General features: G+C 39.2%; 1 protein-coding gene across 3 annotated transcripts in view; it reads left to right on the top strand.

Moving 5' to 3' along the window:
- Positions 1-15,420, top strand: part of MYLK (myosin light chain kinase) — a 211,969-nt gene that overhangs the window by 86,471 nt on the left and 110,078 nt on the right. For 2 of the 3 annotated variants that reach the window (XM_075757074.1, XM_010312779.2), the window contains 7 exons: positions 93-300; positions 2,101-2,149; positions 4,946-5,111; positions 8,545-8,710; positions 11,479-11,515; positions 11,961-12,532; positions 14,925-15,128. In XM_075757074.1, coding sequence (XP_075613189.1) covers positions 93-300; positions 2,101-2,149; positions 4,946-5,111; positions 8,545-8,710; positions 11,479-11,515; positions 11,961-12,532; positions 14,925-15,128 — 1,402 coding nt within the window. The remainder of the gene's footprint in view (positions 1-92; positions 301-2,100; positions 2,150-4,945; positions 5,112-8,544; positions 8,711-11,478; positions 11,516-11,960; positions 12,533-14,924; positions 15,129-15,420) is intronic. The other variant, XM_075757075.1, reaches the window with a different exon arrangement.

Raw genomic sequence — 15,420 nt, 5'->3', positions numbered from 1 at the left:
ACTTTCCACTGCATTGCTAAATGTCCAACATTTCTTCCTAATATCATCATCTGTTATGTTTGCCTTATTTCTCCACTCTCACATCTTTCCAGGTCAGAGGCTACCCTGAGCCTCAGATCACATGGTACAGAAACGGGCATCCTGTCCCAGAGGGAGACCATTATGTCGTGGACCGCAGCACTCGAGGGATATTCAGCTTGGTAATCAAAGGTGTACAGGAAGGTGATGGTGGTAAATACACCTGCGAGGCTGCAAATGATGGTGGGGTTCGTCAAGTGACCGTGGAACTGACAGTGGAAGGTAAAGGATACTTGTACTGTTGTTGTGATGATTATAGAGTTTAATTAAATGAATAAGCTGTGTTAAACTGTCTGGTTAAAATCACAACTATACACACATGCTTTCTCACTGGTGCAAGAATAAGTTTCATTAATTGCATTTCACAGTTTAAGACATTTTGCATGGAACTACATATCTATAGGTAGCTAAAGTGTGTGTTCAGTTTCAGATGTGAACGATGATGCCCAGGTAACAAAAGACCTAGCTTTAAAGACTTTGCTATTATCTTTGTAATTTTCATGGAAGCTACTACTCAGGACAGAAGCAACAACCTGGAATGTTAGCATTTTCTCTCAGGCAGTAACAACTAAGGCTAAGGCACGCTGAGGCAGTGGGTTTCTGGAGTTCTCCATGCATGCTTCCATTTGCTGAGCTGAACGCCTGGTTGTAATTGCATGCTTAATGTCACACAGGAAACAGCCAAGATCAAACCCAGGAATTTTTAAGAGAACATCTGCATATTAGATAGATGCAAACTGCCAAATTTAAAATGTAAAAAGTGACGCAAAGTCGGGGAAGGATGGAAATCAATTGTACTGCTTCTCTCTTTGCAATTTGGTCATGTCAGAGATCTGCTGAATATCAAAGCTCATCAGGTCACAACTTTGTGTGGAATTCTTGAAGCAGAGCAAAAATCTATAGCAGTTGTGAAACAATCAGCATTTGTGTTTATTCAGAGTCAAAATCTCTAACAGATATCCTCAGAGTACAGAACGAAATATGCATAGTGTGGCATGATTGTTACTGCCTTCTGCTGTAAAAATTATGTAAAATCTTTTTCTTTCCCTAGTTTTAAGTTGTGACAACTTTTATGAATGACAACTTGCATGGAGGTGGAGGATTTTTTAAAGCTGTTTTTATATCGTTTTTTCTGACCTGGGCTTTGCTGCAGTTCAAAGCAATTTCATGGCAGCACCCAATGACTGAATTTCTCAGAGTTTAGAAATTACATTCTCTTTGTTCTAAAAATCCCTCTATGCATCCAGATAGCAAAGCACAGATTTTTTCTGTTCTCAGCAAAGATATCTGTGTGGGGCTGATTACTACTTGAAAAAATGAGTGCCTGAAACATAGTCTCTCCATCCTGCATGGTTGTCCTATCTGACAGTAATGTAGATTCTTATAAGTCTCTAGAACAAATTATTTTTTTCATAGCCATCAGAACTGTTTCTTTCATGCTGCCACTCTGGATCTACCTACCCCAGGTCACTACCCTTTTTAGTGTGCCAAAGCTACCAGGAATGCTGTGTGCAGTAGATGGCGCTGAGCTTACATGACTTCATACGCATCTCCCTATTACTCACACCAGCAAGCACCATGAACTGTTGTACTTCAAAAAAAAAATTTACAGAAAAGGTAGTCTGGGTTAGCATAGGACTAAAAAACAAACCAAGTAAAGTAAGACCTCTTTCAGAGTCTAAAAACCCTTTTTTTGCTATCTTAGTTTGAATTAGTACTGCACTGTAGAAATTAGACACAGTGTTTCATTCACTTGTTTAAAAATATTTTTGCATTAATAACCTGCAGTGTTGTTACTACTGAGGCCAGGGGTTAGATGGTGACTCTGCTAAAACCTGTTTTTGAAATTTGAGAGCATAACTTTGGACTACAGGTGACATAATCTTATACTGCAGGTGTTGCATTCCTCCTTTATGTTTGAAACCTGGAGAAATGCATATTTTACATAGTCTTTAGTATCTGTAATTCCCAATGGTCTTGACAAAACTTCTGACTGCCTGTCTTTTTGTCCTATGCTTACAGGAAACTCTTTGAAGAAATACAGCCTGCCATCCAGTGCCAAAACCTCCGGGTAAGAAGTCCACTGTCTTTGATATTGTTTAACAGACACCTAAATATGTTTTGGTAGGAAAACACTCTTTCTAAAGAATAACCGCTTCTCCCCATTTTAAGTGCATCTTGCATTTTGTCTTTAGCTCTGATTCACTTTGAAGACCAGTTAAAAAGTGATGGATTCTTGTCCAGTTCTCAGTAATTCCTCACTAAAAATGTATCTTCAAGGCTCCTTAACTGTGCAAGAATCAGGGGTAATGGAGGAAAGCAAAGCCTGGTGGTTAATGACTTGGTTCTGCACAGCATTGCAGCAGAATAGAGTAACTGCTTGGCATGATTTCTCACACTTGTGAGATGGGGATCACAAGAATGGCTGGGCTTTCAGACACAGGGCAGCGCCAGCTGCAGCAACATCTGAAGACAAACACTTCAATATTTGAATGAACTCAAATGCTGTAAGTCTAAATCTCCATTTATCCCAAGCAGAACAGCTACCATGAGAGCTGCTGTATTAGTAAAATGGTTGAGACTGTCAGGAAGACATAAGTAGCTTGATACAGCTACTGCTTCCTCATACAGACAGGAATTAATCTGGCTGAAAACAGAACGTTCCACTGGTATCTGCAATATTGCACCCTCTTGTCTCTGCTCTCTGATATTCAGAAATCCTTCCCCACATCTTCCATAACAGACAGTCTCCTTATAAAACCAGAGCAAATACTGCTTTAAGAGTCATCAGTAAGAAATAAAAGCAACTGAAATCAGCATTCTTTTACGCATAATTTAAGTATTTCCCACTTTCTGTACTTCAGCAAGCTTTTACAATTAACTGAATGCCATTGTTTTAAAAGCCACAGGCCTAATTCTTCCAACAGCTGAATTTATTTCTTTATAAGTAGCTTGAATTTAAGCAGAATTATTTCTGATTTATATCCCTGGAACTGAGTTACCCTGGATGTAGACAAAAATGCATGTTTCTGATTATGTTAGTGATCAGAATACAGATAGTTAAAACTGAAGATTTTAATTTTGTCATTGATATGAATATTGTTTATGTATGTTTTGAATTTTAAAATTGATTACCACAGTGAAAATAGTAAGTGAAACTGAGTAATCAAGAAGGCTTTTACATGATAATATCTGTATCACGAATGTGCTACAGAAATAGACACATGCTAAATAATCAAAGCAAGAAAGGACAGTGGAGGTTGCTGTTAGGTCTGTTCAGACTTTCCAAAGCACTATGCTAATCCATTGCATGGTGTGAAGTTAGAGTGATTGTCCTCATTTTTCATTCTCATGTGTTTTGCTCCTACTCAGTATTAATAATTTTATGGTATGGTAAGTTTATGCCTTCAATAAACAGGGAGGAGGGAAAAGAAAATATAGTTTACATTTCAGTTTGTGTATATCTAGGAAACAGCCAGAAAGCTGCAGGCTAGATAGTTGTTGATTTTCTTTTAATACGTTAGTATATGTGTATAGATATATAAATATAGAAACATCACCTAAAGATGATCACTGGAGACTTTTTTAATACACATTTATGTTGTTCTTTTGTGGTAGAATGAGGAAGATGACATTAAAAGCTATCAGATATTTACTTACATGATGAAGTGTTTTCCATTTTAGCATATTACTGTCACCCTTCTCTCCTAAGACTTTGTGCTGGTCCTCTTGTCCATGTAAATCCTTTCATTATGGTATCATCTCTTACTTAGAAACCTCAAGCTGCCTATATGGCAACCATCATGTCTTGGCAGGACCTTGGACTAAGGTGATGTGGTATCTCTTAGTATCTGACACCTGGTATAAACGGTGAGGTATTGACACATCTTACTTGCATGTGGTAAAAGGAAATCTGGAAAAGAAGGCCTGGAAAATGGTTCAGTTGGCTTGAAATTAAAGAGTTAAAAAAAAAAAAAAAGAGATCACCATCTGTTAATGTGTGTCTTCATTGTAACAGGGCTCCAGAGCAAAGAGTGTGAGTGTTCCCTTTGAAATTAACAAGCCTGAAGTTGCACCTTTTTTTTTTTTTTCTCTTGCTATAATACTGCTTGATGTTTTATGTTTTATGGCTCTGTAACTGAGAGGTTTGGACTGCAGTCACTGATGTCACTGTAGCTTCATTCCACATGTCATTTCCCAGCTGCGCCATCCATGTAAGTAGAGCTGGTTGTTGAACACCTAACGGACATTCACCCAGGATGGGTGTACTTTGGTTTTGTGCCCTTTTCATGTTCACTTTGCAAAGACTGTAGTGAATGAGTTTCCACAGAGAAGCCTTCCCCAAACAAAAAATCTTTACCAGGACATGTCAGAAATGTTGCAAAAACAAGTTGCTGATTCATAAATCAGAAATTACTGTGTCATTGCACTCAATGTCAAAATAAATTACATGATAAAGAACTGTGAACAGTGAACAAGCACACACAAATCATCTATTGGGAGGCAATTAAGAAACAGCAAATGGGAAGAACTAAATGCATGCAGTGTTTCCTGTCATTTGTATTGCCCAGCTCTGCTTTTAAGCGACTGGAATTGTCCCCAAGATCTGTTATGTGAGTTATGTGTATGCTGGATGAGGGTGTGTAGCATCACACTATTCAGTTGCATGAGGAGATAAAAAGAGTCATTACCAGCATTTCCATTTCTTCCATTGGCCAAAAAAAATATTGTGTAACTACAATCTTGTTTACCACCAATTATATATCCTCATCGGCAGACCGCTGGTCTAAAATGTTTCCTGAAGTGTGCTCTAACCACAACAGCTTCCAGTTCTTCTGTAACACCAGGATGTCATTTGCCTTTCCAGGGGAAGACTTAGTGTTCCATCTGTGGAGCACAGGCCAAGCATCTGGGGAGAGAGTCCACCCAAGTTTGCTACAAAACCCAATAGAGTTGTTGTGCGTGAAGGCCAAACAGGAAAATTCTCATGTAAAATAACAGGACGACCTCAGCCTCAAGTAACTTGGTTTAAGGTATGATTTCCCAATAAATTAATGGTTTCTTTCTCTTTCGAAATTTTGTGACTTGGAAGGATGAAATACATTTGCTACTGCAAATTATCATAGTGAGAATTTACATATAAGGAAAGCCATATTTTTCCTCATTTTCATGCTGAATAAACTCATAAAAGATAATAGCATTCCTTCTTAGTATAAACTTCTCCCTTATCTGTCTCATTGTTGAAAATACTTGTATAAAAAAATCATCTGAAAGCACCAAACAAGATCCAGGTTCCATTACAAAAATAGCGAGTATGGGACATACTTGGCCAAAGGCTTTATTAGCTACATAAGAGAAATAGACAAAGGATGGGAAATGTGAATATTATCATTATGTCTGTTTTATAGAGAAGGTCTTCAGGGATTTAATGCTTTGACTGTGGTTACAGAGGAGTCTCTGACAGCTGTGAAAATTATAGCTGTATTTCCCAAGCTCCATGTCAGTGTCAGTCATAAACTGCCTTTTCTGTATCATTCACATTGGGTTTTACTTGTATGTTAGAATGAAGAAGATGTTTGCAAAGAAATGAAATTGAATTGAAAAGAAAATGATCTGTTTCGGAATTAACAGATATGATTGGGTTTTCGCATGCATGATTGGTTTTTGCAAATTTAAAAAAAAAATCCAAGGCAGATGAACAACAGTTCAGCTGCTTCACTCTGACCTCTGCTAAAACAATGGTAGCAGAAAAGTGTCTGACATAAAATAAAGGAGACCTGAGCTGTCAACTTCAGATCTGCATTGAAATTGGGAATTAGGAGTATCTGTCATTTACAGAAAAAGCTTTCTAAATGAGCACTATTTAAAATTCATTAGACTATTAAAAAAAGCATTGAAGACTTAAGTCCTAGTGCCCCCTTTGGGCATACACAAGATCTCTAACCACCTATTTTGTTAGTAAGGAGAGAGCTTTCAGGTGATAATTAAATATTACACAGATTAGGACATTTTTACTGAAACTATTAGTATTTTAGAGAATTACAATTACTTTCTTTAATTTGGAAGAGCAAATACATGAGTGCTCTGTTGGCATCCTGCTCCCCTTCAGCCTTCAACAGATAGTTGCCCTAAGTATAGTAATAAACGAAAAAAACTTTCTTCAGAGCTTTTATTTTCTTCTGGTATCTCCAGGTTTTCTGAGGGAGGAAAAAAAGAAACCACAAAAAAAACCCCAGAAAACTGCTCATAGAGCAGGGAAATGCTTCCAAATCATTGTCTGCTTTATTCCAGACTTATCCTTGATGTCTGTAATACAAGAATGCTAGGGTACATCTCAGAAAACAAGCAACCTCTTGCTGAGGAAGCACTCACTAAGACATCTCCTTCAGTTGACTGCTCCATCTAGAGTCTGCTTCTCCCTCCATCTGCCATCAGTTCTTTTGGGCCTGCTGGCGCTCTCAGCAGTCTGCAATGCAGCTGCTCCACAGCAGCCTGCAATGCAGCTGCTCCACAGCAGCCTGCTTCCAGTCCCACCAGACTCACTCAGGTTTTCCAGCTATGCAACTCAGTGCAAAACAGGATTTGTCGTTTAGTTCTCTTTGTTCAGGGCTGCATGGTAAACAGCATGTAGGGACTAGCAATCCGGCAGCTTGGATCTACACTGTGGTACTTCTTCATACATGTTTTTGCATTTGTTAGAGGTTATATATTTTGCTATTGATTGTCAGTGTCTATAATGTGTTATTCTATAATCTAGCATTCATTGTCTGATCAAATGAATGAAGTATGCAAAGTTCTTGTTATTAGCAGTTCCATGAGTTCTGTTCATGTTTATCTCCTTAAAAAAATATATTCTGACACTTTCAGGTCTGCATATATTCTGTAAAATACAACAGGTGTTTTGTTCAGAGGTTTAGTAGTCATACCATTGCTGGTCTGCGGGCACCCAGTCCACTCTGTTGAACTTACCCTCAATCCATCGCTTTTGGTTAATTACTTTTTTTCTTTCGGCTTTCATAATATTATTTTTGCACCTATTTTGAGCACCATGAACCTGTCTTTCAATAATTTATATGCTCTGTAAAACACAAATGTGTTGTTGCTCTTTATCAGAGTTTTATTGGCAGGTTGTTATTGTGAAGCTTGTTTTTGCATCCCTATTCATGAGGCCTGGCTTAACAGGTAATCATGCATATGCTTTGGCGACCTGCAAACGAGCATAGGCCCACAATGCTTTTGGCCATGGCAGGATGGCGCTGCAGGGTCCTGCTGAGTGGCAGGTATATCAGCTCTGCCTCAGCATCAGGGAAATGAACTTATGTGGCTCCTGGACCACATCTGGCTAGCGCACAGCCAACACATGACCACCTTCCATACAGCATGGAAGCTTTATAAACAATTAAAATTGCATTTTTCAGAACTAATAAATAAGCTTTTGTCTAAATGTCTTGCTCTGCTTATTGTTTTCTTTCCCCTTTTCTTACTTGTTAAGTTGCAAAGATCAGAAGCTTCTACTGTGTCACCAAAGCCCTGATGGAAACTAGCTTTTGTTATTCAAATAGGAATTACAGCACCCAGATAGCAGTAAGGTGATACTTCAGGAATGACAGTGTTTGAAAACACTGTAGTGTTTCCCACATGTTTACTGACCAAAGCCCTACAAATCGTAGATTTGTATGCTTTCCCTTCCTAAACTCAGGAGAGGAAAAGCTGTGGTGCCTGATAGCAAGGGACTCCTCTTTAATGGCTGGCGCTGAAGCAGAAGCACTGATTTGCTCACAAATGAGGTGCTGGTCAATTATTTTGTAAATTTAAAGGCAAAAATTGTGATTCTGATCATCTAATTTATGTAAAAGAGCATAGAACTACATACATTTCTTCCTACCTTGAAGCCGTACCTTTTTTTTTAGATTCAGCTCCAGTGTAGCACTGCAAAGGTGGTGTTTTGCAGCAATGCCTCTCTTAACACATGCCTAGTGCCTTCAGTCACCCCCACCTGGCCACTGATGAGGTCCTCTTATGCAGAATTTTTTCCAGTTCCTGAAGTGATAGAGCATAAAGGAGCTATTGAGGGACAGAGAACAACTCCTCAAGTTGGAAGGTTTTGCTTAAAAGTGTGATGTTTGACTTCATGGAACAAACATGAATAGAAAACTGGTTTGAGCCCACAACAGTGAAAGGAAGTTTTTCTAGGAATATCGTTCTAGTAAATAATGAAAAGCCAAACCCAAACTGAGATGAGTGGGTGGCAAAATGCAGGGAAAAACAGCCTCCTGCAGATATGAATTATAGAACTTTTGGCCACATTTTTTTGTTTATACCATCTAAGTATTATTCATAGAAGGAATCTGGCTAAAAGATAGGAGAAAGGCATTTTGGCCTGATGTGATGTTTTACCAGAAAATTTCTTGCTCCCCTTCTCTTACCGATAGCTGGCTGTCTCATGGTGTCTTGTGATATTTGCAGGGTGATATTCAGTTGCAGCAAAATGAGCATTTCAACATGTTTGAGAAAACAGGCATCCAATTCTTGGAAATCCAAAATGCTCAGCTTGCTGATGCAGGAATTTACACGTGCACAGTGGTAAACAGCGCTGGGAAAGCATCTGTGTCTGCAGAGCTCACCGTTCAAGGTACGGCAAAGAGTTTACAGGAGAGAGCATGAGTGAACCACAGACATTTCTTTAAAATATCTTTGGTTGGGTTCTCAATATGAGCATTCACTTTTCCCCTGTTATCTTCCTCTCTCTACATTAAATGATACTGTGATAGCTTGGAGCATGCTACAGCTGAAAATGTGTTGGTTCCATGTGAAAAAGGCTACCCAAATGCTTTGGAACAACTTTCTTTAAAACCACTTTTTGCTTTTAGTGTGATTTTTACCCTCATATGTTTTGAACATAGATTTTAATTGTGGCAAATGGAAACCTCGCACTTCTCATTATAATCAGTAATTAATTTTGTATTTGTTGAGTACCAACACCAGATGCACATTTATATCAGCTTCCTAGGAGCATAACTCTAAAATGTAAAAGAGAAAAAACAGCTTAATGAGATTGAAATTCAGGCTTCTCAACTCTCAACCCTCCCTTATTTCACTGCTGTTAAAGGAAATAAATGTCTTTGTATAAATAATTTAGGATGTTCTGTTCCATACATGCATTACCATATACAGTTCATTTTGCACTTTGACACTTCTTAGGGTGCCCTTTGCATCAGCCTCAAAATTATACAGCCTTCAGCAACCACACTAAAGAGGAATTTCATCAGTCAGTGGGTAAGCAGTCACTGGACCCAATTAAATAATTAAATCCACAGCTGCTGGCTTCAGCTGCAGTCATAAGATCAGTGGGTTACATACGCACCCAGCAGTGAATGTTTTGATGCAAGATTTTTAGGTTCACATTAATGCTGTTTGCTCTGTAAGATATCAAGAATATAAATAACAAGAGGATTTACATTTGGGATCCTCAGAACCACAACTAGCCTTTACCTCTTAGTGCTATACTTTTTATCTGTAAGTTCCAATCTGATGAAGCCATTGTAGAAGGAGCTTCTATGGGTTGCCTATTCAACTGATGTTTTATAGAAAGGGCCATTTTGTTCAATAAGCCTTTTTTTTAGACATGAAACTTGATCCTTACTTGCTCTCCCTGAAGTGGTGAGCTTTCTGTTGTGTAATGGGTACATTTGCCTTGAGAGATGATGCAGAACTGGGGTCACAAAGTCAGTTGTGGTATATGTTTGCTTCAGATGCTGACCACATCTCTGAATAATGTGTGCATTCTTTCTTGGATTAGTACAGGTCAGTAAAAAGGGCACTCTCTTGCAATGTACTTGACTAATCGGATCATTCCACTTACCTAACCACAATATATGATACCTAATTCTTTCATTATCAATTAAATCAGGTCATAGGAGTTGTTGCAAGATGCTAACAGACAATCAAGTGGCTTAGAATTACTACATTTACTTTTAAATCCATGCAATCTCATATATAGATAGTCTTGTTCCAAGAGCTACATTTTTTTCCCCAAGTTCCCATAGTGGAAAGGGAGAGGGAGGGGAAAATGTGATTTTATTTGAGAGGGTTGCATGGTATTGTCTTGTCTACAACCAATGGGTATTCAGCTTCCTCTTCTGCATTTATCCTGTCTCAATTTTTATGTGAAGAATTTCTGTTACTGTTTATTGACAGGTTTATTGAAGTGAGAGCAATGGGTTATTTCCCTCTCTCATGGCAGATTGTGTGTGTGTGTGTAAATAGATTCTTTTGGTCACTCTGAATGGTGCGGCAAGTCCAAGCATTTAGATGTGGATTTTTGCTTGCAAAACACAGTGGAAATCAGGGTATCATCCATCACATGTTTGTGTCTTTTCCTTGAGGCAAAGGCTCTGAATGCATTTTTATGGAGTATTTGTTGATGACTTGCAAAATTCATTATCTTGCAAATTCATTATTACATGTCGTTCTACTGCAGTTTCTAGTCTCACAGCTGATAACAGTGTAGATGCAACTTGATCTGACCAGGAGAAAACGATCTGCATCCTGTAGTGTTAACTAGGTAAAAATGGAGAGATGTGGTTGGTACTTGATCTGGAGTGGTATTTCTCTCCTCCCAACTATTTATTATTTCATGCTGCCGCCAAGGGAAACAGATACTGTCAAGGTTTCGGAGAATGCATGGAGGGTTACATATATACGAACTAAGAGACTGACTATGGGCAAATACGTGCTCATTATTCAATGGAGCTGCTGAGGTACCTTGGCAAATCAATATAGCTCAGCCATGTTGCCAGATTTCCTGGTGGTGTTGCACAGTGAAGAAATGTGATATATTAGCTTTTGTGTTATTCATGTTAAACATTATAATCCTTGCTACACAGCAAATGAGTTGGTAAAAGTTTACAGGTCAGCTCAGGTTTGGGGAGTTTTTACTACTGTTAATTTGGTTTTGTGTTTTAGCCAGAGGACACGGGCAGTTTCACTGTGGGCATGCTCAGATGTAGTACTGATGTTTGTTCTTTCTCCACTTCCACAACCTCTGTGAAGTTCCCATAAGATTTGATGAGCTGCCTCCCACTTGGAATCTCTTCCTTACTTCTCTCCCACAACAAGGAGTCTTTGAGGCTCACAGAACCTTTAGTTCTCAAGGGACCAGAGAACTTAGTGGCCCCAGCAATGTCTCAAAATGGACCAAGACCTCTTTGAGTTTCAGCTGAGCAGCTTGCTGTTGTCCATATCACATTTCAGGTGCGGTGATAGACAATCTTTACTTCAATGGACTGAAAATATGAAGAGTGAAGGCTCTTAAGTATATCCTTAAAATCTTTCAAATTTATGGAATTGTGTACAGTATTTGTATGTATGTTACCTGATATTTTCTTTTTTTAATTTCAGGTCCAGATAAGACTGACACATACACTCAGCCACCAAGGTATGTTTTTACTGGAGTGCTTTCTCAGTATATTTAATTGCAGTGCACTAATTTTGAGATTTTGAGCTATAATTATACATGGTCTCAATTTATTAAAGCATGAAGTAGTGTTACATCATGGTCATTCCAGGATCTCACGTAATTGCTCTCTATTGCTCTCTAAAGCAGTGTATGCAAGGTTAGGGTCTGACTCACAAAGCACGTTAGAACCTGAGCAGTGGATTTGTATCCAGAAGCTCCTCAGTTGAGACAATGTCTGAGTACTGATCACATTTTATGAAGCTTTTCACTTCACTTCTTTCATCCCTGTTCTTAATCTGTGTGAGGGAAACTAAAGGCTAATTAGTTCACCTTCTTGCTAAGAGCTTGCACATTTATATCATTGCTGGTAAGAATTAGTTATTATACAGTGTCATGTATCTGTAAACTTATCATTTTCCTTCAGCATGCCATCAAAATCATCAACACTTGCTGTTAAAGCTGTTGAAAATTCAGAATTCAAGCAGGCAACTAGCAATGGGATTGCTAAAGAGCTGAAATCCAGCACCACTGAACTCATGGTTGAAACCAAAGACAGGGTGTCAGCAAAGGAAGAGACTTTTTGCATCGCCAGAGAAGCCAAAGACAGTAAGCAGGGACAGCACCAAGAAGCCAATGCAGTGTCTCCTCAAGAACTTAAAGAAGGAACAAAGGGATCTCAGGTCTTGCAGAAAACTTCAAGCACCATCACACTACAAGCTGTCAAACTGCAACCAGAACCAAAGGCAGATCCCCAGGCCACTTCCATCAGACAGGGTGATGACAGGAAAAGGGCTGTGCAGCCCCTGATGTCAGCTCAAGAAACCCTATCTCTGGCAGGGCAAGTAAGTCCAAGGAGCAGAGAAGCAGAAAACAGAGCTGGAGCCCGGAAGGCTGTAATGGAGAAGAGGGAGCCTCTGGGAATTCCCCCTCAGTTTGAGAGCCGTCCACAGAGCCTGGAAGCATCAGAAGGCCAGGAGATTAAATTCAAGAGCAAAGGTAAAGGGAGGAGTTATCAGTGCCCTGGGGTTAGTCAGGTTCCCCTTCTGTATGTGAAAGTGGGGAAACAATTCCTTCTTCACTGCAAGTTGTCCTCCCCCTCCATTTTGCAAAGAGATGCTGAATATCATGCTGTTTCCACAATACTCTTCTAAATGAAATTTTCAAATCGTTCTATACCATACTGTCCATCCCTTCTCTCATCTGGGGTTTCCCCAGATGTAATCAATGCTGCTCTCTCCAGGAAATAGTTTTAGGGCCTTTTAAATGAGAGTGCAAGAGAGAAAATGGATAGTACACTTTCCAGAACTGTAATTAGTTATATTGCCCTTGAACAAAAAAAAAAAAAAAAAAGATCAGATAAGAAACTGCAATCAGCCTTGTGGCATCTACTTTTACCCCTCATGTTTGGTTAACCCAGTGCTGATTTGAGTGCTTCCACAGCTGAAATGATCAGAAGTCAGAATTAAAAGGGAGATTTAGAGTTTGCTCTGCAGAATTTGACCGGGTTTTAACCTCTCAAAAGAGTAATGAGACCTGCATTTTGTTGAATCCAGGGAGTAAATCTGAAACTCTTCTTTTTCTTTTCTATTACAATTTTAGTAGAAAATAATGTTGAAGCATTTTTCTGCTATTTTTTAAAAATAACATTCGTACTTTGAAGTGTTCCCACAAGTGAGAGAGAAATTGTTTTTTTGTGTCTCTGGAGGAAAAAAAAATAACAACAAAACCATGGTAATTGATTTCATTTCTTGATACTTCTTGCCCCATGAGGAAATAATACAATTTATATCACAAGCCCAGAGAGTAAGGAGGGGAGAAAATATTCCAAAGATCCTCGAACCTTTTGAATAGTTTATTTTTCAGATATATTAGTACTAAGAACATGGCTTGCTTTCTATCAGAGCACCTCAAAAACTTTGCAAGGTTTAACTAACTATGATCCTGTTTGGTAGTGAAATGTAGTCCCTATTGTACAGAAACCAAGGAGATCATTCAGTTCTTGTTGAATCCAGTGAATGTCTTTTCATATCTGTAGGGAAGTTACAATGGAATGTCCCTAGCACATTTTAATACCTAATCCAAGAAACTGTGTTCCCTGAGAATCCTCTCTGCAAAGGGTGACCAGGGTTCCTTTCACAGGCACCTCTGCTTCCTGGTTGCAGTGGACAATGGAGAAGCTCTTATATCCTAAAGAAGGCTTCTACCTGCCAGGCTGTCAGCTCAGCATGCTTCTGGGTCTGTACAGTTACTGCAAAGCATCCAGGTTCTTTGACACTGCAGGGCTTGATTTTTTTAATTATATTATTTTTCTTGCTATAATGAAATGGGTAGAATTGGGAAGGAATATCAGCAGGGTGGAAGCTGAAAATAAGTGAAGGATGGAGTGGTGACCTTTTCTGGCATTCTTTCCTAACCTCTCCTGTTTGCTCATCATAGCAACTGCCCCATGAAGCTCAGACCTCTCTCAGCACTACCAGCAGCCAAATCTGGTTTTCTAGAGCTCTGACACAGGCTGACGCAGGCAGAGCAGGCAGTGAAGCCACAGTTGGTTTGCTTCTACTCCCTGACGGTTTACTGTGCTAGGAAGCTGCTTGCTTTGCCTACACCTGGACCCTAGTCTGGAAAAATCACAGAATGGTTGAGGTTGGAAGGGACCTCTGGTTCAACACCCCTGCTCATGCAGGGTCACCTAAAGCAGGTTATCCAGGACTATGTCAGCGTGCCTTTTGAATATCTCAAGGGAGGGAGATTCCACAACATCTCTGGACAACCCGCGCCAGTGTTTAGTCACCCTCAAAAAAGTGTTTATGTTCAGATAGAACCTCCCGCATTTCAGTTTGTGTTCATTGCCTTTGGTCTCGTCATTCACTGAACACCACTGAATAGAGGCTGGCTCTATCTTCTTTATACCCTCCCTTCAGATATTTACATACATTGATGAGATCCTCCTCGAGCCTCCAGGCTGAACAGTCCCAGAATAAACAACCTTGGTGGTAGGTACTGTGGATTGCAAAGTACTGCTAGGTGCTCAGAGAAACCAATTTAGCAGGATAGGAAGGGACTGGGGAGAAATTTCTTTCTTTCTCCTCTAATAGTTCATCACATCCATTTTATGTGTGACTTCTAGAGGAACAATTTTCAGATAGAAGTGCTTGGGGTTTTTCAAGTTGCCAAATACTTGTTATTTTAAAAGATGGACTGGCCAAAAGGGTTTGGAAGATCAGAAATAACAAACTGTCTTTTTGAAGATAATTTTATATATTACTTGCTCATTAAGGTTTATATAATTATGTATATGTAAATTATACCTAATTTACACTAAAGCAAATAATGGAATTACACTAAGGGGAATACCTGTTTATAAAAATTCAAATACCTGATTGTCTAGTTTCAGGGAAACCAAAACCAGACGTGGAGTGGTTCAAAGAGGGTGAACCTATTAAAGCTGGAGAAGATGTCCAAATGTATGAAGAAGATAGCATTCATTGCCTATGGTTAAAGAAAGCCTGCTTGGGGGACAGTGGATCTTATAGCTGTTCAGCTTTCAACCCCAAAGGCCAGACGTCCACCAGCTGGTTGTTAACTGTCAGAAGTAAGTAAGCTCTTGTGAGCCCATCTGCACTTTGAAGACTGTGGCTGGGCTTTTCTAAGCTGTCAAAGAGTGGTGCCTACAAAATTTCTATTAGCACTTCTCAATGCAGGTTAATTCTGATTCCTAACTCTGACTAATGTGGTTTGGGATAGCTGGCAAGCCACTTTCTGCATCAGTTTCCCTTCTGTTTTTGTTGTTGGTATAGCTAAAACCATCTGGTAGAATATTTTATACACAGAGAGGACTGTTCTCTCATGGGGCTGTCTTTACTGCTTGTATTTAATACAGGTTG

This window comes from Balearica regulorum, chromosome 6, assembly GCF_011004875.1.
Source record: "Balearica regulorum gibbericeps isolate bBalReg1 chromosome 6, bBalReg1.pri, whole genome shotgun sequence".
NCBI classification, from domain to species: domain Eukaryota; kingdom Metazoa; phylum Chordata; class Aves; order Gruiformes; family Gruidae; genus Balearica; species Balearica regulorum.
This window is presented reverse-complemented; position numbering and strand designations above follow the sequence as displayed.